General features: G+C 38.5%; 1 protein-coding gene across 1 annotated transcript; it reads right to left on the bottom strand.

Moving 5' to 3' along the window:
* Window positions 1–14,166: 14,166 nt before the first annotated feature.
* LOC126822549 (countin-1) lies at window positions 14,167–19,675 on the bottom strand. Its single transcript, XM_050551498.2, has 7 exons — window positions 19,655–19,675; window positions 18,355–18,559; window positions 17,195–17,330; window positions 15,532–15,644; window positions 15,161–15,256; window positions 14,632–14,772; window positions 14,167–14,301 (listed from the first exon to the last, which is right to left on the bottom strand). The coding sequence occupies exons 1-7, from the start codon at window positions 19,658–19,660 to the stop codon at window positions 14,213–14,215; spliced, it is 786 nt and encodes a 261-aa protein (XP_050407455.2). The 5' UTR covers window positions 19,661–19,675; the 3' UTR covers window positions 14,167–14,212.
* Window positions 19,676–21,616: the final 1,941 nt, after the last annotated feature.

Here is a 21,616-nt window from a genome sequence, read left to right as displayed (position 1 = left end):
GGAGGATTTACCCGTTACTGACTTGGTTGTGATGCTGTGGTAACTTTGCTGTTTGACCCCGGGTATCATTTTACCCTTATAATGGTCAGTCTGTGCCTTACTTCGTCTAACGATCATTTGGAATAAATCGATGAATGTGAACTTCATTTCATTTTGTCATTTGTTTCTTCGTCAGTTTCATTAGGTGACTTTAATAACACTTAAAAATCAAATATCCCCTACTTTTTTTGAATAGTATATATAGACAAGCAATAACAACAAACCAGAAACCATGCATGACAACAACAAGATCAAGGCATGAAAAAGCCTTTGTGGATAATGTTGTTGTCTCTATATCGCATCAGAAAAGTAAGATTACTCTTGGTTTTAACATATTTACCCTCCAATCTGTTACTTGTATTAATAGAGGAAAGAACCGTATAATGCCGCTACTGTTTAGTCCTGTGGTAGAGCCGTTTGACAGCCCACCGCTAACGTCCTCTGTCGTCATAATATTCAACTTAGATGAATTTAGAGAAATGTTTTTCTGACAATGGTTTTGCAAGATTGGTATTTGGAGATTTGTGTTTGGAAATTTATTGTTCTAGATTTGTTTTTCGTTGTATGTTTCTGATGAAATGTAAATGTAATTTTTGATTTTCTAAATGAAATTTTCTCAATTCTTTGAAATTTATCAATATATTAAAATACAATTAAATTAATTAAAGATACAATTTACAAATCTATTAATTTTCTGATTTGTAAAACAACAATTTATTTTAGTATATACATTTTAAATTTTAGTATACAAATATACAAATGTTAATTATTATACAAATATCGAAATATGACAACAAATGAAGAAATAAGAATTAAGACTAAAGGACTATAAAATAAGAATTAAGTACACAGAATTAAGAGTTTTTTCTCTTCCATAGACAAACAAGTGTGACAAAGTGCTTACTTTTCTATTTATAAAATACGAACTATTATTTAGATTCTGTGAACTTTTCAACTATGTATATAGTACTGTTAAAGCACGAATTGGCTATGATCGAATTAAACATGTAATTAATCCCATTTACAAAGCACATTATGATCTGTGTACAAGCTCCACATGACTTCAGAGGAATACGCACTGATAAATAGACAATAGAGACTTTTGGCAAGCGTAATTTCCTGGTTCGTATCGCGTATCCGTATGGATTTTGCGTGTGACGTCATCAATGTCTGTGTATTTCTCATACGTGATACGGCACACGGATACGGCAGCACGTATGGAACGGCTTTCATACGGAATTAGTCCGTATAACACTGTCGTCTTTTTCTACTTTTAGACGCTGAAATGTTGCATCATAGCGTTTTTATGAATCTGTGTGTATCCTGATGTGATTTTAACAGTGATAACGACTGGAATTTAATCATTATTTTTGATGGGTTTTTCTCGGAATTTTCATATTTTTCCCGCCTGTCTGCATACTGATTGATCTACGGGCTAAACTTTCTGAAATAATACACTAGTGAAACCAAAAATTGCTAAAATCTAAAACTCTAAAACTACATTGACGCAACGTATCACGTATACGATACGGATACGGGATACGGATGGGAAAAATCCGCTTGCCAAAAGTCTCTATTTTACATGTAAGAGTCTTATCTATTTTCCCTATTGTTCGAGGCTATATACCCAGGAGTTTGCTGACAGTTAGACAGACGAGCGAGAAGTGGAGCAGACACCGGCGTATGTACTAACCCGAGTTCAGCCGCTGCCGAGGCAGGAGGACCGAATAGTTGGCTCCACACTACATATTCAATAGACCGTGTTATATAAGTAACTATACATTATATCATATTAGATAGTATACTATATTATACAGTTCAAGTATTTATAACTTGGAAGAAAATAAAGACCTAACCACTGATCAACATCGACTGAATGAAAGAATAAATGAATGAATGAATGAATGAATGAATGAAAATACAACCTAGAGATAAATAGAATAAATACTTTAGATATCTCTTTTTATTAAGTAAACGTAATAATTCTCATTATCTATATATGTCTTTGTGGAGCTATGTGGCAGTCGTGTGCTATAGACGTGAATAATAATAATCGTAATTGCGAGTCGTTAGAGCAGATTACTGTTCTCCGTGTGATAAAGGTGGTATGTTCACATACATGAAACCATGGATCACACACATGGAATCCTAGGTCATAGACCACTCGGTAACCCAAGTGTGGACGTACCCTAAAACACGGAATCCTAGCTTTTAGACCATACGGATAACCAACCTACCATGTGGACCAACATGGAATCCTAGCTTTTAGACCATTCGGACAACCAAGCCCACATGTTGACTAACATGAAATCCTAACATTTAGACCACTCGGACAACCAAGCCAACATGTGGACCATCATGGAATGCTATCTTTTAGACCACTCGGACAACCAAGCCCACATGTTGACCAACATCGAATCCTAGCGTTTAGACAACACGGACAACCAAGCCAACATTTTGACCGACATGGAATCCTAGCATTTAGATCACTCAACCCACCATGGAAGACTAGATTAAAAACCACTCGGCCACGCATGCCAACACGTGGATGTTGTAAAACATTGATAACGTATACCTACACCTGCTCTCACACAAGGCATCCTCCACCACTTCATTAGAGTTGTCTTCCCTTTCTTCTAATTCAATATACAAAACACGATCTTAAACAAATTAAAAGAACAAAAAAAGATAATATTAAAAATTTATCGCTGTAGAGGCACAGCCGTTGATACTAGGCGTAAAGTAGTTCAGATCACGGGCACGGTGGTTCACACTAGACACACAATGGTTCGGACTAGACAACACAATAGTTCGGACTAGACACACAATAGTTCGGACTAGACAACACAGTAGTTCGGACTAGACCACTGGAATAAATCATCTGATTCGTGTCTAACCCTAGAAAACTGATCCATGTATTGTTGAATTACGAGGTCCTTTATCTGATGAAAAAATAAACTCACCTACAGTTAAGGACATAACTAAGGCTTATCATAATTCAGTTAAATATGAGAACTCTAAATCAGCTAATAATTTGGAGCTCCAACCATGACGGTTAGCGTGACCTCCAAATCGTTTGACTTATGATTCTTCTGTAGAACTGTCTACTAATGAATACGAGTAATCTCATCTATCTACTACTATGTGAATTCTTTTATTTTAAATAGTTAACCATGTAACACATGTTTTTATGTTGAATAGTTTTAAGAAATGATTTTGTTCTATATTCTATCATAAAAATCAATAATTTACATAAAAACAGATGTTGCAATATTATTGATACATAACTGTTATTTAAATATACTTTGAAAAGACTAACCGAGTTATTTTATCATTACTGTATGTAAAGGTAGTACCAGGGGCGGATCCAGCCCCTCGGACGTGCACAGCTACAGAATTTTTTATAAAAAAAAACACTTTTTATGCGAAACTCGTGTTTTTTTATCCTTTTATCGTCAGATGGTAGGATTGGATGGGTATTCAAAGCGCGAGGTAATGATATAGACGTATATAGTAAGTGCAGGGGGACTGCACCACACAAAATTTACACAAAAACAAATACACGGACAGGACATCATACTCAGGAAAACACAAACATACATTGTTATCACAATTAATGCTTTCCATCAATGAAATTGGAACACAATGTGATCGTATTAATTCATTATACAAATTGCCGCGTCAAATAATCCAGCATCTGATTAGGGTTCTGTAGGAAAGTTTGAGTAGGGAGAATTTCTTTCAAGAAATGTTTAGTGGGTGCCGAAGTAAGTATTTTGAACATGGGTGGACACTCACCACGTGGTAGGTTATTCCACAATGACGTCATCAAATATGGCCGCCGACGTTATATCAATTTTATCCTACCCGCTCTAGTTTTCCGCCAATTTCTATGAAATAAAGGCCAGAATGAAGCTGTTTATTTGAACTTATTTGAAGAGCATATTTTTGGGTAATTTTTTATTTATTGTCAAGAAAACACATACCACATTTTTAAGCGAAAACGTGGAAAAAGTTCAAAAATATAACAATAAGAATACTTTAATAACACTCAAAAAAGACGTTTTGTCGTTTTATATAAAGAACTATCTGTACATACTAATTAATAATGTCAAGCATAGTTGTGATGTCACAATACATAGTTACCACAAGATGGAGTATCTTCTGACTGTGAAGAAATACACAGAGCAGAATCTCTCACCCGGATTCGAAATGAAATTAGCAAACATATACCTAGCGTCAATAAAACCTATATATATATTTATATGTATCACGATAATAATTGTTACCTTTAAAATAGAAGCATTTTAAAACAAGTTATTACCGTAAACATACTAAAATATCGCAAACTGGGCACGCAGAAAAGGGTACGTTCACTTTGCATCAAGCAGTATTCAAACCAGCTTTGGTGGCAAAATGTTTTTTATTTCTCAGAATCAAGGGATGAATAAACTAGATTGCAAAATTTCATAAGCCGCCTATGTTGTATTGTATTCAGGACGCCTATTTCACACAAAATATCATTTTGTATCCAAGTGGACCATCCATATAAACATCTACATGTATCTCTGCATAATAAGTTTATGAAATTATGCATTTAAACAACATTTAGATATTATCTACCACTTTCCCCTCAAACTAACAATAAATTGTTTATTGGCATTTTCTATTAAACGGAAACGTTCTTGTTGCTGTAAAAAACTGTATCAATATATCAACTTAACCAAGTGTTAATTTATATGATAATTTAAGGCATACACTATTTAACACCATATCTTTCTGCATGAAATGACAATAACTTGCTTTTTGAATAAAACGGAAACAAACTTTTCTTTCTTTATTGTAGCTGTAAAATAATATACAAATTATTATTTTATATAGCGTATTTCTACTTATGATTAAAGTAATCAGGTATCGCAGAAATTTGCAAAACGTTTTAACATCCCATCTTTCCCCTCCCTTTTTAGGGATGGGCTGAACACGAGTATGGTAGTTTCAGGGCTCCCAAAAACTAGCTAATGTTCTTGCGTAATTTGGTGTCCCCTTTTAATTATGAATTTATGTCGTTTTTGATGAATTGATAAGGTTGCCGCAAGTTAGATGTGCAGAAGCTAGAAACACCAAGATATACTCTATAAAGCACAATTTACAGTCAGTTTTTCTAAAGAAATTTGGCGCCTATTCGAAGAGAACACCACCGGACCCCACCACAGGGGTATCATTAGCCACAGGTTCATTTCTGTCTGTTTTTTGTCTAGCTTCCAGTATGGTTGTGGCAATCACAAGAACTTGTGAAATGAATAACAGACAGAAATGAACCTGTGGTTACTATAGGTCAAGATGATAATATCACGGACGGACCGGGGGCCCAAGGTCCATGGGGTCCGATGGAATTCTCTTCTCACAGGCGTAAAATTTCTTTTGAAAAAAAGACTGAAAATGATGCTTTCTATGACATGTCGTGATGTTTTCAGCATATGCACAAATTCTATGTCTGACAATCTTATCAGAAATTAATTTTTGAACCCCGTATTGAACTCAGTAACTCTGGCAACTTTATTTTTCAAAGGATATCCAAAAGAACAAAAATCGCCATATTCATAATTAGTTTTGTGGATAGAAATTGAACTCTGTACCCTTAAAACCTTTAGCCTATAGGCTATAAGACATATTCCGACGTTTGGGATTTTATTTCTGCCGTCATGGATTCTTGAATTTTATTTTTGAGATCAGAATTGCAACCAGCGACACCGAAAACCATATAAATGACATATCCAATAGGAAAAAATGACAATTAGGCCTAACTTAAAATCCGCCATTTTTGCTGCCATTTTGAATTGCTGCTGTATAGGTTTACAGACAGCGGCGCTGGTTTTCTTCGAGAGGCGAAGAAGCGGAGCTGACCTTATATGGACCCCCCCAACAAAATTTTGGAATATTTGACGGCCGTAAACGCGTTTTACTGCTATTCCAGCCCGTAAAATTAGTGTTTTATTAGATTTCGGGCACTTTATTTTGCCAAGTAGATGAAATAAAAAATTTTTTTTCACTTTACCCGTCTGCCCGAAATGTCAGCTTGCCCGAAAGTTAGGGGGCAGCTGCACCCCCCCCCCCCCCCGCCCCCCCGCCCCCCGCCCCCCCTGGCTCGTACGCCTATGAACCTTATAGCTAAAAGTCATCTTACGAAATAGCTGTCATGAAAATACATTTTTTTGAGGGGGTTTCTTTTGGTCCAATTCATTATTTAAGCACATTTCGCCTCTTATCACCATTTGTGTTTGAAGAATTTAAAAAAGAGTTATTAATAATAATAATAATAATAATATATGCATTTATATCGCGCTGACATTCACTACTGATAGTTCTCTGTGCGCTGGTTGTTCAATACTAATAGCAGATTTGAAAAAGAAAAGTTTTCAATTTAGTTTTGAATATGTTGAGACTTGAAGATGATTTAATGTCAATAGGTAACTCATTCCATTTGGTGGCTGCAGCATATTGGAAGGATCGCATCCCATATGTCTTGGAGTAAAATTTCTCACCACTAAAACACACTGAACCTTAAGTATGTGTTTTGTTGTTACTCTATCAAGTTACTGAATGCCATTTAAAGAACACACTGAACCTTGTTGAAGACCGCCATATTGAATTATGTTATTACGTCATTTCGCCATGGCCGAATTTGAGTATGGTGTTGTCTGATATACGTATCATTGAACCAAACTTTATTGGGGTTTATGCAATTCGTTTGGGGTAAAACGCTATCCCTCCATCCTACGCATACAGGACAAAAATATAAGGGTTTTCCTAACCGGCAACCCGACGATTAGGGATGTCTGCGGCGTCAGGTAAGTCACGTGACACAAACTGACAAACATGACTTCTTGTAATACATTTTTATTGCGTGGGGTATTTCCTCGCAAATACAATGTTTTGAGAAGGATTTGAAGAAAAATTTAGTTTGATTATGCTTTTAGTCCAATTATATCATCAGATCACCCAGTTTGTACCGTGGAATGTATCTTTAATGTGTCTTAAAATGTTATTTTCTAATATAAAGGTAACAGTTATTATCGTGATAAATATATTACATGTATATAGGTTTTTATTGGCGCTAGGAATATGTTTGCTAACTTTATTTCGAATCCGGGTGCTGGAATATGGGTGAGATATACCGCTCGGTTGTTAAGATCATATTTTTATACTAACTACCTTTCATGTACATCATTGTCTTGATAATGTAATCATTCATTTAGAACCATGTCAATTCGACTTTGAAATATACAAAAATAGTATGGCTCATCAATTCAATGTACAAAAGTATCCCGAGGACTTTATTGGTGCTTGAGGGAGATCACGTGGCTAGGTGGATAAGACGCTAGCTCGCTAGCCTGGGGGCGTGTGTTCGATCCTTGCATTGGCCGAGAAAGTTCATCCAGATTTTCCGGCGTGGTTCTCCCTTGTCAGTGATGCAGGGCGGAGGGGCTGACAAGGAAAGCTGTCTAGTCGTTCGGATGGTACGAAAACCGAGGTCCCGTGTACACATTGGCGTGCACGTAAAAGATCCCTTGGCAGTTGGAATTCGATATTAGAGTAGGCCGTAGTGCCGCTGTCCGGGCAAAATTTCCCTCATAGCACACTGTATGGCGTATGCCCGTCTTCATTAGCCCAGGTTAGGAGCAGAACAGTAGGACGTTAAACTCCATTTCATTTCATTTCATTGGTGCTTGTGTCTGTGTAGGTTAATATATGCAAAGACGTTCTGTATTTGCAGAGCCAATGAGTTATATTGCTGTTCATTTTGTAAATGTATGATTGTCAAAGACCCTGATGGAACTTGTAAAAAACCTTTAAAATGCCGTCAACGAATTTCTTATTGTTATACCATTGTAATTAATTTTGAAGTGATATTTGTTTTTTACATTTTAGAGATTTTTTCGTGTTGTTACTTTTAAATTGGGTATTGAGTTTTCGTGAAAAAATAATAAAAGTTTAATAAGTATATTTTTCACTTTAGTTCACACAGACAGCTTCATTCTGATTTTTATTTCTATTTCATAGATATTGAAAGAAAACTATAGCGGGTAGGATAAAATTGAAATAACGTCGGCGGCCATCTTTGAGAGAGAGCATTTCATTTTTACATTTAGACCAAAATATAATATCTCATAGACTCACAGTTTTTACATCTAGGCTGAAATACGGCCGCCATGTTTCTGTCTGTGTTCGATCAGCGTTCCAAATATCCTGCTGTAGATTTCACAGATTACTCGAGAAGTCTAACACGATATCCTGCCTGGACATTTCACAGATTACATCAGAAGTCTAACACGATATCCTGCTTGAGCTTTCACAGATTACATCAGAAAGGTTCTAATATTCTAAGACCATATCCTGCCTGGAGTTTTCACAGATTACATCAGAAAGGTTCTAATATTCTAACACCATTCAGTTCCATCTGTAACTATATGTATCGGCAGTTTAATATTTTGTAATTCAGACATCCTATACACAGATGACAAATCTATGGAATACAATTACTGCACAACATTTCTACTAGGGTTCTCTTGTCATTATCAAATTGTTCAGTAATAATCAGTAACTGTTTGCTATAGAATTGTCACCTGTATATTCCAGTTCAATAACTAAATGTCATTGAAATAATTTAAATAAACACCAATGTAACGTGTACACACACCTGTCACCTTATGAATAATATGCGTGAACTAGATTTTGTGTCAATTTAGACCACGCCCAGTCCTTTAAAGCTGTTTTATTCAAAATAACAAAAATACTTTCTGTATATAATATTACATGAAGGAGGACCGCACCACACATAAACAGGCATTTCAAAAATTATATAACCCAAAATGGGGGGGGGGGGGTGGCCGAATGGTTAGCACGTGCGCGCTGTATCACGAGGCCTGGCGTGGTTTCGAATCCCCGGTTGTACGTGACAAGGAGTAGGGTTGCCTGTCCAACCTCGTGGGTTTTCACAGGGTCCTCCGGTTTCCTCCCACCGCGCGCGCGAGCGAATTATTGAAATAAAAATAAACCATATGTTAGTCCCGAAATGACCTAGTTTGTGTCGAGTGGATGTTAAACCCCATCTCTCTCTCTCTCTCTCTCCCCTCTCGCTCTCTCTCTCTCTCTCTAACCCAAAATATTTTTAAGTAGTGTTTGTTACAATCAGTTCTTTTTGAGAATAAAGCTTGCAGTCTCAGTTCGTTAGATTCAATTTCTACGCTATGAGTGAGTTATTATCCGGATCGCGACGTTTATACCGAATTTCAACTGTCCAGAATTCTTTTACAGACCAGCGAAGATCCCGAAAACGCTAAAATATCATCAGACAAGCCGATTACATTACAGCTCCCCGTCCAAAATCTTTCCTTGTTAGCTTGCACGTTTAATTCATAGCCTGGGGAAAATATATTAAACATAGATATATTATTAGCAACCACGCCACAGGCAAGGTAGTTAAATGTGTTTTATTCAAATCAGTAAACTTACCAGAGACGAATTTAACTGTGTATTTTAATAAAATAAGATTTCTTGTATTTAACTTTGTATTTCAAACACATCAATAATATAAAATCAATCATTCATAAAACATCGTCCATTAAACATACATTATGCAAGAGCTAGTTGGCTATTGCAGGTCTTTCTTTAGGCCTGATATGTTATATAAATTATTAATTAGGCATTAATTAACTTATAAATAAAGAACATTATCAACTCTCGATGCCATAGTTAATATTTACTGGATTTGAATACATTTTGTGATGGATGATTTTACGTCAAAATGGATAATCGAGACTTTGTTTTTTATCGTGCCAACTTTAATAATGGTGATCGAGGCTAGGCGTAGAATTTAAAAGCTTATATCTCGGTTCAGAGTGGATCAATTTGACTGAAATGTTCAGCATATTCTCTTTACATTATTTGTTTTAACTATTATAGTGAGAACTGATCAGTACACAATATAAGCTCTGTGTAACATGATAATTAAAGGAATACTATAGGCCTATTGGTATAGCATTTCATCGAGTCCCCTAAATTGCCGAACGACTGGAGAATAAAATGAAACGTTACCTTTAAAAGTCATATCTGTGATGTCAACTTTTTGGTAAACTATTAACCAATAACAACTTAAGCACGGCATATATTTCACCTGTGTATCTTGCCATTTTATTACGAAATTCGGTCGGGGGCATAAACTAAAACTTTATAAAATATAGGCTAGTAGTGAATCATCAAAAAACGTCTGAAAGCATTCTATAAGTTAATCCCTGAACATAACCCAATATTTGCGTGTTGACTCTTAACATATGAATGGAAGAGGGGCTATACTATATACAGGAAAATACCGGAAAATACCGGAAAACACCATGTTATACTGAATACCGGAAAACACCGGAAAAACACTAAATACCGGAAACCACCCTAAATAGGTAACCCGGAGAAGGTCTATACTATAAACCGGAAACTAACCCTAACCCTAACCCAGGCACACAGAGGACCAGGCTCCCGGTTACCTGTTTAGGGTGCCAGTCTCCGGGTTACCTATTTAGGGTATTTTCCGGTATTTAGTGTGTTTTCCTGTATTTAGTTTTTTTCCGGTGTTTTCCGGTATTCAGTATAAAATGGTGTTTTCCGGTGTTTTCCGGTTGTTTTCCGGTATATAGTGTTGCTGATGGAAGATTTAGACAATGATTTTAAAGGACTATATGACAGTGTCAAAATATTATACCACACCTAGATCTTGGAGCCCTTTCAGTAAAAAGTAGGCTTTGTGTCTTACAGTCAATACATCTCAAGGGGGGTTGGATGGCTGAATGGTTAGCGTGCGCGCGCTTTATCATAAAGTCTGTCATTGAGTCAACTGGCGTGGCTTCGAATCCCCAGTTGTACGTGACAAGGAGTAGGGTCGCCTGTCCATCCTCGTGGGTGTCCTCCGGTTTCCTCCCACTGCTAAAAACCTGTACGCGCAAGCGAATTATTGAAATAAAATTAAACCATATGTTAGTCCCGAAATGACCTAGTTTGTGTCAAGTGGACGTTAAATCCCATCTCTCTCTCTCTCTCTCTCTCTCTCTCTCATGAAGTAGTTTCTTTTATAATTCTTTTATTCGTTTATATTGAGTTGTTTATCAGCAGTAACCCATGGCAACAATATGTTGAGACGACTAGATATAGGACGAATCAATGTTTAATAGAGAGAGAGAGAGAGAAATGGGGTTTAACGTCCACTCGACACAAACTAGGTCATTTCGGGACTAACATATGGTTTAATTTTATTTCAATAATTCGCTTGCGCATAGGGGTCTTTAGCAGTGGGAGGAAACTGGAGGACCCGGAGAAAATCCACGAGGTTGGACAGGCGACCCTACCCCTTGTCACGTACAATCAATGTTTAATAACACAATGATAATTTTATTGTCAACATTTTCACAATATTTGAATGAAATATGTTTACACCTGGCGTTAATCTATTTTCAATTTCTACAGGTATTGCAACTCAATAAAACATTTAATGCATTTCTCGGCTTTATTCATTATTGACAATTTGATTAAAATACACATCTATATTTCGTTTCGTTTTTATTTTATACTTTCGATTGCCTACACTACTAGAATGGATAACCTGCTCTAATACGTCAGACCCGCTCCTACGTCACTCCTTTTCTGAATTGCATATTATAGAAGTCAGAACCAAAGCCGTATAGGGCTTTGGTCAGAACAGCGCAGTGACGTAGGAACCAGCCTGGCGTCATTTAGAGTAGGTTATCCAGTCTACTACACTACATGAAGATCTGACAAGTTGACGTTTCTAGTGGTTTACCTAAGAAGTCGCCGTAACAGACCGTTTTATTGGCTTATCCCACACTTCAACCAAAACGCCGGTGGAGGACACGGAGAAAACACAAGAGGTTGGGAGGGTGACCCTACTAATCATTACGTATAATCTGCTCCGACTGGGCTAATGAAGATGGGCATATGCCATGCTGTGTGCTATGAGGGAAACTTTGTCCAGACAGCGACGCTACGACCTACTCTTATATCGAATTCCAACTGTCAAGGGATCTTTTACGTGCACGCCAATGTTTACACGGGATCTCGGTTTGTCATACCATCCGAACGACTAGACAACTCTCCTTGTCAGGCCCTCCGTCCTGCACCACTGACAATGGGAAACCCCACCGGAAAATCCCGATGAACTTTCTTTTCTAACACCGGGAACGAATCCGCGACCTCCAAGCTAGCTAGCCGGCGTCTTACTCACTTAGCCACTGTGAATTCCGCATGGGATTGCAACCGCGCCACTTACTTCATTGATAAACCTTATGATCTACAGCGCATGAGTCGATCCCAGTAACACCGTTAATAACAATTTATGTAACGGTTCTATTTGAATGTGCGGTTCACATTATACGGTTTTTCCTCGGGATTCCCGTTCCAACTTTCATTGTTTCCGGAATCCATGATTTGGGGGCCTGGATCCATGGATTAGAAATCCGTCATATTCTTCTATCATGCAGGTTCGTCAGTCATCGCATTTTTTCATTTTCTCCAATTTTGGCAGCCCAAAATACCAAATTGCAGTCTAGTTGGTTTCTAAGCTCTTGCAAGTTGTTTCTCGAGAACATGCAACCATGCCAATGGAATACGTCAGTAAAATCCAAGCATACCTACAATACAGGCAGAGGGCATCTCCTTTAACATTTTGTGTTCAGGGTAGAAGAAATCACCAAAGATCTTGCTGGGATACTTTTATGACGAACCTTGAAGTGTGCTAATTAGGTAGAACGACTTATCAAATTTACCCAAATTCAACCAAATACACCACTATTTATATGACAATAGTTATATACTGTTCTTTATTTTGAATCTACAATCGTAACATTCTTGTGTCAAAATGCCCCTCAAAATTTCAAAATGCGAGTTGGGAAGTTGCAACCAAATCCAATATTATTTTAACTTACACTAGAATAAATTATATCGATATTTGATAATATACCATTCTTTATACTAAATTGTCATTTTTGATTTAAAATGAGATTTCCAAGCAAGTTTGGAACATGTAACCCAGGGACATAACTCATGTATTGCAGGAAGTCGCTTGCGTGGAAATTGCATTTTGAAGGACATTTGTGAAACAAAAACGTTTCGATTTTAAATTAAAAATGAGAATTTAGTATAAAGAACAGTATATTATCAAATGTCGATATAAATTATTATGATATGAGTTGTAATAATGGTGTTTCATTATAATACAAATCTCAACGAAACCCTTTTCGGAAATACTGGAATTCCGTGATGGGGCACAAATTCTCTCATGGACTCTGTGATAGAGCGCAAATCCCCTCCTGAACCCTGGGATAAGAAATGAAATGGGGTTTAACGTCCTACTGTTCTATTCGGACTGGGCTAATGAAGACGGAAAACGCCAAACAGTGTGCTATAAGGGAAATTGTGCCAAGACAGTGGCGCTATGGCCTACTCTTATATCGAGTTCCACCTGCCCTTTTCTTGCCAGGCCCCCTGTCCCGCACCTCTGACAAGGGGGACCCACGCTGGAAAATCCCGATGAACTGTCGGCCAAACCAAGGATCGAACACGGGAGCCCTAGATTAGCGAGCCAACGTCTTACTCGCTGAGCCACCGTTCCCGGGATAAGAATTCGCGGGATTCTCGAAAATCCTACTTGTGAACTATGATATGTAATAAAAATAAAATAAAACCAAGTACGAACAATCCAAACCATTAGACAAAATTCGAAGTCCTAAAAAAAACGGTATAGGCAAAATGGTGTAAGCAGCAAATGGCCTGTTCGCCGTGTACAAAATACACGACAAACAGTGGTAACAGGTGTCCGGAAGAGTAAGCTTACCCTGCGTGGCGCCACGCCCGCAATAGCTGCATCCAAATCAATAAGAACCGTCATCTGCCACAGGCGCCTATAAAGTGAACAGTATTTCAAAAGTAATATTATGCTATATGACTAAGTGTAATGTCTAAAGTCTGTTTCGACCATGTGGTCTCAATCCGATTTCTAATGTTATTTTTGAAATATTTTCTACGTTACAGGCGCCTGTGCTATTTGCATGGTGTGGGTGATTGAGGTTATATAAGAAACAAGTTTTATTACTGTAGAAACAAGGGAGATAATTTAGTTTTCAGTGATTATAAATCCGGTGGTCTTTCTGTCATAGACTTTACTGTTGGGATGAGCACTACCACATTCTCCATTGCAAACATCTGAAATTACAAATTTTATATAATTACGTCATGTTCGGGGGACTAATGACGTCATGTTCTTGGAGCAACGGCGGTGAGTTTTACAATATCTGGCAGTTGCTATATTAGTCTGAAATCCCCGAACTTTTAGGTACGTTATCTCTTATTTTTGATATCCAACTGTCAGGAGATGTTTAAAGGTGTTAAAGATCCTCTGGCAGTTGAGAATTGTCTCGGTAGACACCAGTGGCCTACTCACCCAAACCACCATTGTTCAAACTAATTTAAAAAGATTTTAATATTTCATTGAGTAACATTTGGTGTTCATGAAAGCTAAAACGATATACGTACCAACAGTCACAGAGTAGTTGCCTGGCAACCATTGTTCACAGAATCCCTGGCTAGGGTCACAGTTGGGATCAGGTTCTGCCTTCAGTGTCAGTGATAAAGGATATGATCCAGCTGGCTGTGCATCATGGACGAATCCCGTTTCTGGAAGAAATGAACACAGAACAAGGTTTGACAGATAGGTCCGGATTAGAGCATGGACTTTACGGACTATAGCCCAGGGGCTGCTCACGGCCCTCCCCAGACTAAGCAAATGTTTTTTTCACTTTATTTGTGGCGCACTCCACCGTAAACCCCCGACCTAACCCCAAACTTGACATTGCCTCCACCATGGACCCCGAAGCTCAAATTCCTGGACACGCCCTTAGTACTCGACCAACATGGGGTCGAGCCAGAGACATCCATATCAGTGAGCCTGAACATTATTTAGTGATCCAGGGAATTTGTTTTGATGCACCAATATGGAACCAGTGACTTAGTGATCTAGGGAATTTGTTTGATATAAAATACAAGGTAATTTAACGTAACGTACCAATAGGGAGACCATCAACAGTTTGAATACCAACTATAATTTCCCCAGTACCTGTTCCATTCTTACTTGTATAGGCAACAGCAATTTGTTTAGGTCCTGCAAGACAAAGGCATTTAGTAACTGGACGTGTATGGATACACAATTATTGAGTTTATTATGATGTATCATTTGCGTCATAAAGACGAGTGCTTCCTCGTCGAAACATCCCTTAGTAGTAAACCCAGTAATTGCGTATCCATAAAATTTACCTTGTGGTAATAAAAATGAATTATATACATGTATTAATACTTTGGTCTGCTTTTAGGTAAATCAAATGCACTTAGGCCACCTCAATTTTTCCCTCAAAATTGCTTAAAACTACACACGCTTACCCTGGGGTCCGCTAGCAGGTGTAACAGACAGCTGTGTTATTGTGGCATCACCAGTATCAAAGATGGGACAGATCTTTATCAATTCACAGAAATAAAATGGATCTAAATCAGCCCTGAAATAATCAATTGAATGGATAGGTGAAACATCGGTTTTATTCAAGATGCAGATCAAAGTGGGTGATTTAGACAAATCAAATGCAGTTGCTGGTGTTCTCATTGTTGGGATTCCGGCGTGGTTCTCCCTTGTCAGTGATGCAGGACGGAGGGGCTGACAAGGAAAGCTGTCTAGTCGTTCGTATGGGACGAAAAGCCGAGGTCCCGTGTACACATTGGCGTGCACGTTAAAGATCCCTTGGCAGTTGGAATTCGATATAAGAGTAGGCCGTAGTGCCGCTGTCCGGGCAAAATTTCCCTCATAGCAAACTATATGGCGTATGCTCGTCTTCATTAGCCCAGTTCGGAGCAAAACAGTAGGACGTTAAACCCCATTTCATTTCATTTCTTTGTTGGGAGCTTATTATTATTTTCAGTTTAGAATCATGTCAAGGGTGAAATAATCTAAATAAGTTTATATTTATATTTTGTATTTGCTACGCCAAAGCTAGATTTAGTGCATATGTTGGGCGCAATCTTCACCCCTGGCGCAGATTGCAATCTGCGCTGTCATCCTGCGCAGATTGCACATCGCGCGCGCAGATTGCCAACTTTGCGCTGATTACCCCACGATGTTTTTAGAGATATTGTAGTTTGTCAGACGCAACTATATATTATATTATATATGACCTGCCTCATATGGTCTTTGTAGTGAAATAATTTTCAAAATAAATGCATAATTAGCGTGTGTGCTTGGAAAATAAGATTTTTAATTCTAGTCAGCAGTATCTCATAATCGGTGCTGACCACGTGACTGGATGTCAAAAATATTTGCTGTAGTGTAATAATAGTTTGACCGGTCGTAGTTACTTTAGTAACGAAGTCTTAGAGACCCGTATGTAGGTTCACAAAGTATGTCATGTAGACCTATCGGCGGAAACTGCTTTATAACTCAAACGCCCTTCTACTACTTCCTCTTTCCTGGTAGTCAAATGCGGTGATATTTTTTCTTTCCGTATCGATTTGCTCCAATTTGCTTGACCAGTAAACTGACAGTCACAAAATTCATTAAAATGTAATCATTAAAATGACTAATACTAACGCACTGATCCATAGTGAATACCGAGTAAGATTAGGCGGATTATCATCGCGGTAATCCATTTTAGTCCGGACAAAGTTCACTTCGCGCGCGCAGATTACTCATCGGAAATTAGACGGAGATTCGCGCATGCGCGGGAGTAATCTGTCCGAGGAGGGTAATCTGCGCTCAACACATATATACATATCTTGACTTAAAGTGTATCGGGAAATTCTTCTATGCTTGGGCACGGAGAAAGCAAAGACAATGTTTTGGGAAATCTAATTCAGACCCTTTTCAAACGGTGTACATATAATATTGTATTCGTTTCATTCATTGTTCCTTAATGCTGTTGGTCGTCATCTTATATGACTTCTTTTGCGCATGGATACTGACAATGCGACAATGCAGATGAATCAAATTCACAATGATGTAGATGTACGTGTATTTTTAAATGTATCTATGCTAATTGTCTCTCAATGTGATACTTACTTCTGGATGAGTTTAATGAATTCATCAATACCAACATAATCACAGAGTAAATCGCATACCAGACCTAAAGCTTGACTTCCGGTTTTCTGTTCTAGAGCTGAACAAACTTTTCCACATGAGCCAACAACACCAAGATCTATAAGAGAATTACACACTCTGACGTATTGGTGATCAGTGACGTGGTAACTATGGTGACCAAAATGTACAGGCAAGTTACTGGAAGATGGAGAGGCTTGAACCTCACTTTGATCCAGGGATGAAGGAACTATATTTTGCGTGGGTTGGCAGACTTTAAATTCTAGGGTGGAATGGGTGGTGTTGTATCATAGAGTCATTTTCTAGTGAATCTGCTGGATTATACCTACTAGATACCTACTCCTGGCGGCCGATATATACATTGCTGAAGATTACTCTAAAGGTGTCGAGTGACCAGTGATTAAAGTGATGACTAGTCGACTAATAGTGCGTCAGTTTTGACTTTGCAAACATGAGCTAGCCAGTAGAATAAGACACCATTTTCAAAAGTACAGTCCTGTAAGTCATTCCTCGCCCTGAAGATGCTGTTTATGCGGTTGTTTTTCGTAAGTCATCTCCCACCTTGAAGACGCTGTTCAGGTATTGTGTTATTGTAATTCGTATCCTACCACGAATAAGGTGTTTTAGGTACTGACTCATGGAATAATCATGACTTATTCCCGAAATGTTGCTTAGCTAGCTGGTTCTCGTGAGACATATCCACCCTGAAGAGGATGATTAAGTACTGAGTTCAAGAAGAGTTATGACGTTTAGGGACTTTGTCCTTAAAGGGTCATGACTTTTAAAATCCCAAGATGTTGTTTTGTCATTAGGGTTCTTGTAAGTCATGGCCCACCCTGAAGATCAGCCCTCGAAGGGTCATGACTTCCTCCGAAGATTTTGTTTAAGTATTCACTACCCAGAGTGTCACGATTTTACCCTGAAGTTCTTGATGCACATACCGACGATCTGGTCTATATAGTGAATACTAATGACACACCTTGGAGATGATTTTACTGACTATGAGTTGGGATTTTGAATGATTTGCAGGATAGAGTACAACCATTCACGCACGAATAATAGTGTTGGGTGTTGCGAGTTAACTATTAACAATTCTGAATATTATTGTCTCTGAATTAACTCACTGAGGATGATGTTGAGGAGTTCGTTGATAGCTTCACCAGTAAACTGTATACAGGTTGGACAAAGATCTAAACCTACTTTCTGGTACTGTGGTACGGGTGTTGCTGTGCTAATAGCTGTTTCTGAACCACGATAGTGTTTATAGGGACGGACGGAAGCATACAAAGCCAGTGGGGAAGCCAACAGGCACAGTAAGAACAGGGTGTTCTGCAATATAATATAAAGACGTTTTCAATTATAAATGAAATGGGGTTGAACGTCCTAATTTTTTACTCCGAATGGGCTAATGAAGACCGATTTTAAATAATATAACGTAAACTACATATTTTGAGTGAATCATTGCGTCCGATATTTGTCAAAGAATACTGAAAACGGTTTGCACGCATCTTTTCACAAACAAGTGGGTGATTTATTCTTTTGGGCCATCTGAAACCTTCATTCGACACCACGCCATGAACCCTTCGTTTTCGCAGTTTAAGAACTCGTCCACAGTCTTAAATATAAAAGACGTAACACATTTTTGTCGATTGGGTCGACGAAAATATTGATACTACTTGCACTAACAAATTTCAAATTGCGAAAGACCACGGGTTTTAACGTAACACAAACCAACGTTCTGGAGTTTCAAGGCTCTAGCAGTGGGAGAAAATCCAAATAAGCATGAGAAGAAACAAACGATAATGGAATCGTTAACGGAAATTTCGATCGGCTTTATACTCCTTTTAGAACATGTGGTACCACTCATGGGCGCTGGTTCAGTTGGATTGTCTCTACCTTAGCACTAATAAATATTTGAAAACCTAACTGTAAACGCTGCTTTCTAGATTATAGTAATAAACCTCCGGTGACTGGTTTGCTTAAAGGGGAGGGAGTGGGTAGTGCGTGTGCGTTGTATCATAAGGTCTGTCATTGAGTCAACTGTTGTGCTTTCTCCCACTGCTAAAGACCTCTACGCGCAAGCGAATTGTTGAAATAAAATTGAACCATATGTTAGTCCCGAAATGACGTAGTTTGTGTCGAATGGACATTCAACTCTTTCCCTCTCTCTCTCTCTCTCTCACTCTCTCTCTCCCTCTCTCTCTCTCTCTCTCTCTCTCTCTCTCTCTGCTTAAATGTTCAGCAAAAACGACGTTAAAACCAGACTGAAAAGGCCCCCGAAATTTTGTGAGAACGTCATCTTCTTTCCGGGTCCCGAGCCTACCATATTGTCATTATTCTTCTCAGTCCATCCTGCTCACTTTGAGAATTAGAGAAATATATTTTCTATAGACGTGGCTTTGAATAATTTCCATGCGTTCTTACCTGCATCTTGTTTCTTGTTGACGGGACACTAAAAAACTGTTTGTCCACGATTAAACTTGATATACAACCCCGATATATCCCGATAACAGTCACGTGACAGGTCAGGAACCAAACAGGTGCCCGGCACTATTTCTAAATGCCAAATATAGGTGACCACAGATAAACAACAATAGTGCGTATATTTAATCACGTTACAACTGGATTTGAACAACACCTGAAAGTATAAACCCCCATTTCAATTCATTTCATTTCATTCCCAAGCCCCACTGTATGAAATATAGAAGAGTGTTTGAGGTTGATTTCATTTAAATTTGTTTTATAGATAATTCTGAGCCATGTTTTTAGTGTTAGTGGATGTAGCGTAGATTGTTTATTATCTCAGACGGATTTAGCTTTTATATAATTACAAAACTATTTCAGTACTATAGGTGTACTATTATTACCCCTGAATGTAAAATTAAATGTCGTATATGTGTGGATTGGAATGGGTTTTGAAATATAGGTCACTTTGAGATTACCATATGGGTTCGATACCGGTGTTGGCCGAGAAAGTTCATCGGGACTTTCCGTCACGGCTTCCCCTTGACATAGGTGCAGGACGGAAGAGGGCCTGACAAGGATAGTCTGGGACAAAAAGGAGCTCCCGTGTAAAAGAACACTTGACTGTTGAAATGCGATAAGAGTAGACCGTAGAGCACGGTATGGTATTCGAACTTCTTCATTAGCCAGTCGATGCAGGACGTTAAACCGTGCCACGTGAATCCTGATCCATATCTAAATGTAGATTAGTCTAGATCTCTTTATCTAAACAAAACCTCGTTTTTATATAATGTCAATGATAAGATTTTATGCGGAAGGGACTGGAAAACTTTGAAAAGTAACCCGATTTACTTCATATCTGTTTTGATTCGTCCAAGTCACGTTGACCATCTCTAGTTTGATTCTTCTAATTAACGTTGGCCATCTTGTTCCATTTTTGTGCACGAATCATTAAGGTATGGGTTTTGATCCTTCCACATCAAGCCGATCATCTTTTTTTCCATTGTGTGAACGACCCTGTTTTGATTCGTCCAAGTCACGTGGGGGATAGGATAGTCGAATGGTTAGCACGTGCGCACTGTATCATAAGGCCTGTCATTGAGTCAACTGGTGCGGTTTCGAATCCCCGGTTGTACGTGACAAGGAGTAGGGTTGCCTGTCCAACCTCGTGGATTTTCTCCGGGTCCTCCGGTTTCCTCCCACTGCTGAAGACCACTACTGGCAAGCGAATTATTGAAATAAAATTAAATCATATGTTAGTCCCGAAATGACCTAGTTTGTGTCGAGTGGACGTTAAAACCCATTTCTCTCTCTCTCTCTCGCTGGCTCTCTCTCTCGCCAAGTCACGTGGACTTTTTTTTTCTATTGGTCGTGCACGATTCTGTTTTGATTCGTCCAAGTCACGTGGCCTATCTTTTTTTCTTTTAGTGGTGCACGAAGTAGGGGCTGTTTCAAAGACGGATTAAAGCGTGGACTTTCGATTCTGCAGATCAGAGACTTGCACCAGCCCGAGGGTCTCCACTGGTGACGTGAAAAGTTGTTCCATTTGTGAACTATTTACTTACAAAAACATTTAAAACACCCCAAACATCCACATTTACCCTGTTCACTCCGATTTACCATATTAGGACGTCGGTCGCATCTCACTAAATCAATCGGGACTAACACATGGTTCAATTGTATTTCAATAATTCGCTTGCGCGTAAGGGTCTTTAGCAGTGGGAGGAAACCAGGGGACCCGGAGAAAATGAACTAGGTTGGACAGGCGACACTACTCCTTGTCACGTACAATCGGGGAATCGAAACCACGCTAGTTGACTCAATGACAGACCGTATGATACAGCGCGCACGTGCTAACCATTCGGCCACCCCCCCCCCCCACACCCACACACACACACAAAAAATTATGATTAATAATAATTT

Source organism: Patella vulgata, chromosome 5 (assembly GCF_932274485.2).
Source record: "Patella vulgata chromosome 5, xgPatVulg1.2, whole genome shotgun sequence".
Classification (NCBI taxonomy): Eukaryota; Metazoa; Mollusca; class Gastropoda; family Patellidae; genus Patella; species Patella vulgata.
This window is presented reverse-complemented; position numbering and strand designations above follow the sequence as displayed.

Coding starts and splice junctions, on each gene's coding strand:
- LOC126822549 (XM_050551498.2), bottom strand. Junction 17,331..18,354: donor ACTCCTCAACATCATCCTCA/GTGAGTTAATTC, acceptor ATTCTCTTATAG/ATCTTGGTGTTGTTGGCTCA. Junction 14,773..15,160: donor TGTTGATGGTCTCCCTATTG/GTACGTTACGTT, acceptor CATTTCTTCCAG/AAACGGGATTCGTCCATGAT.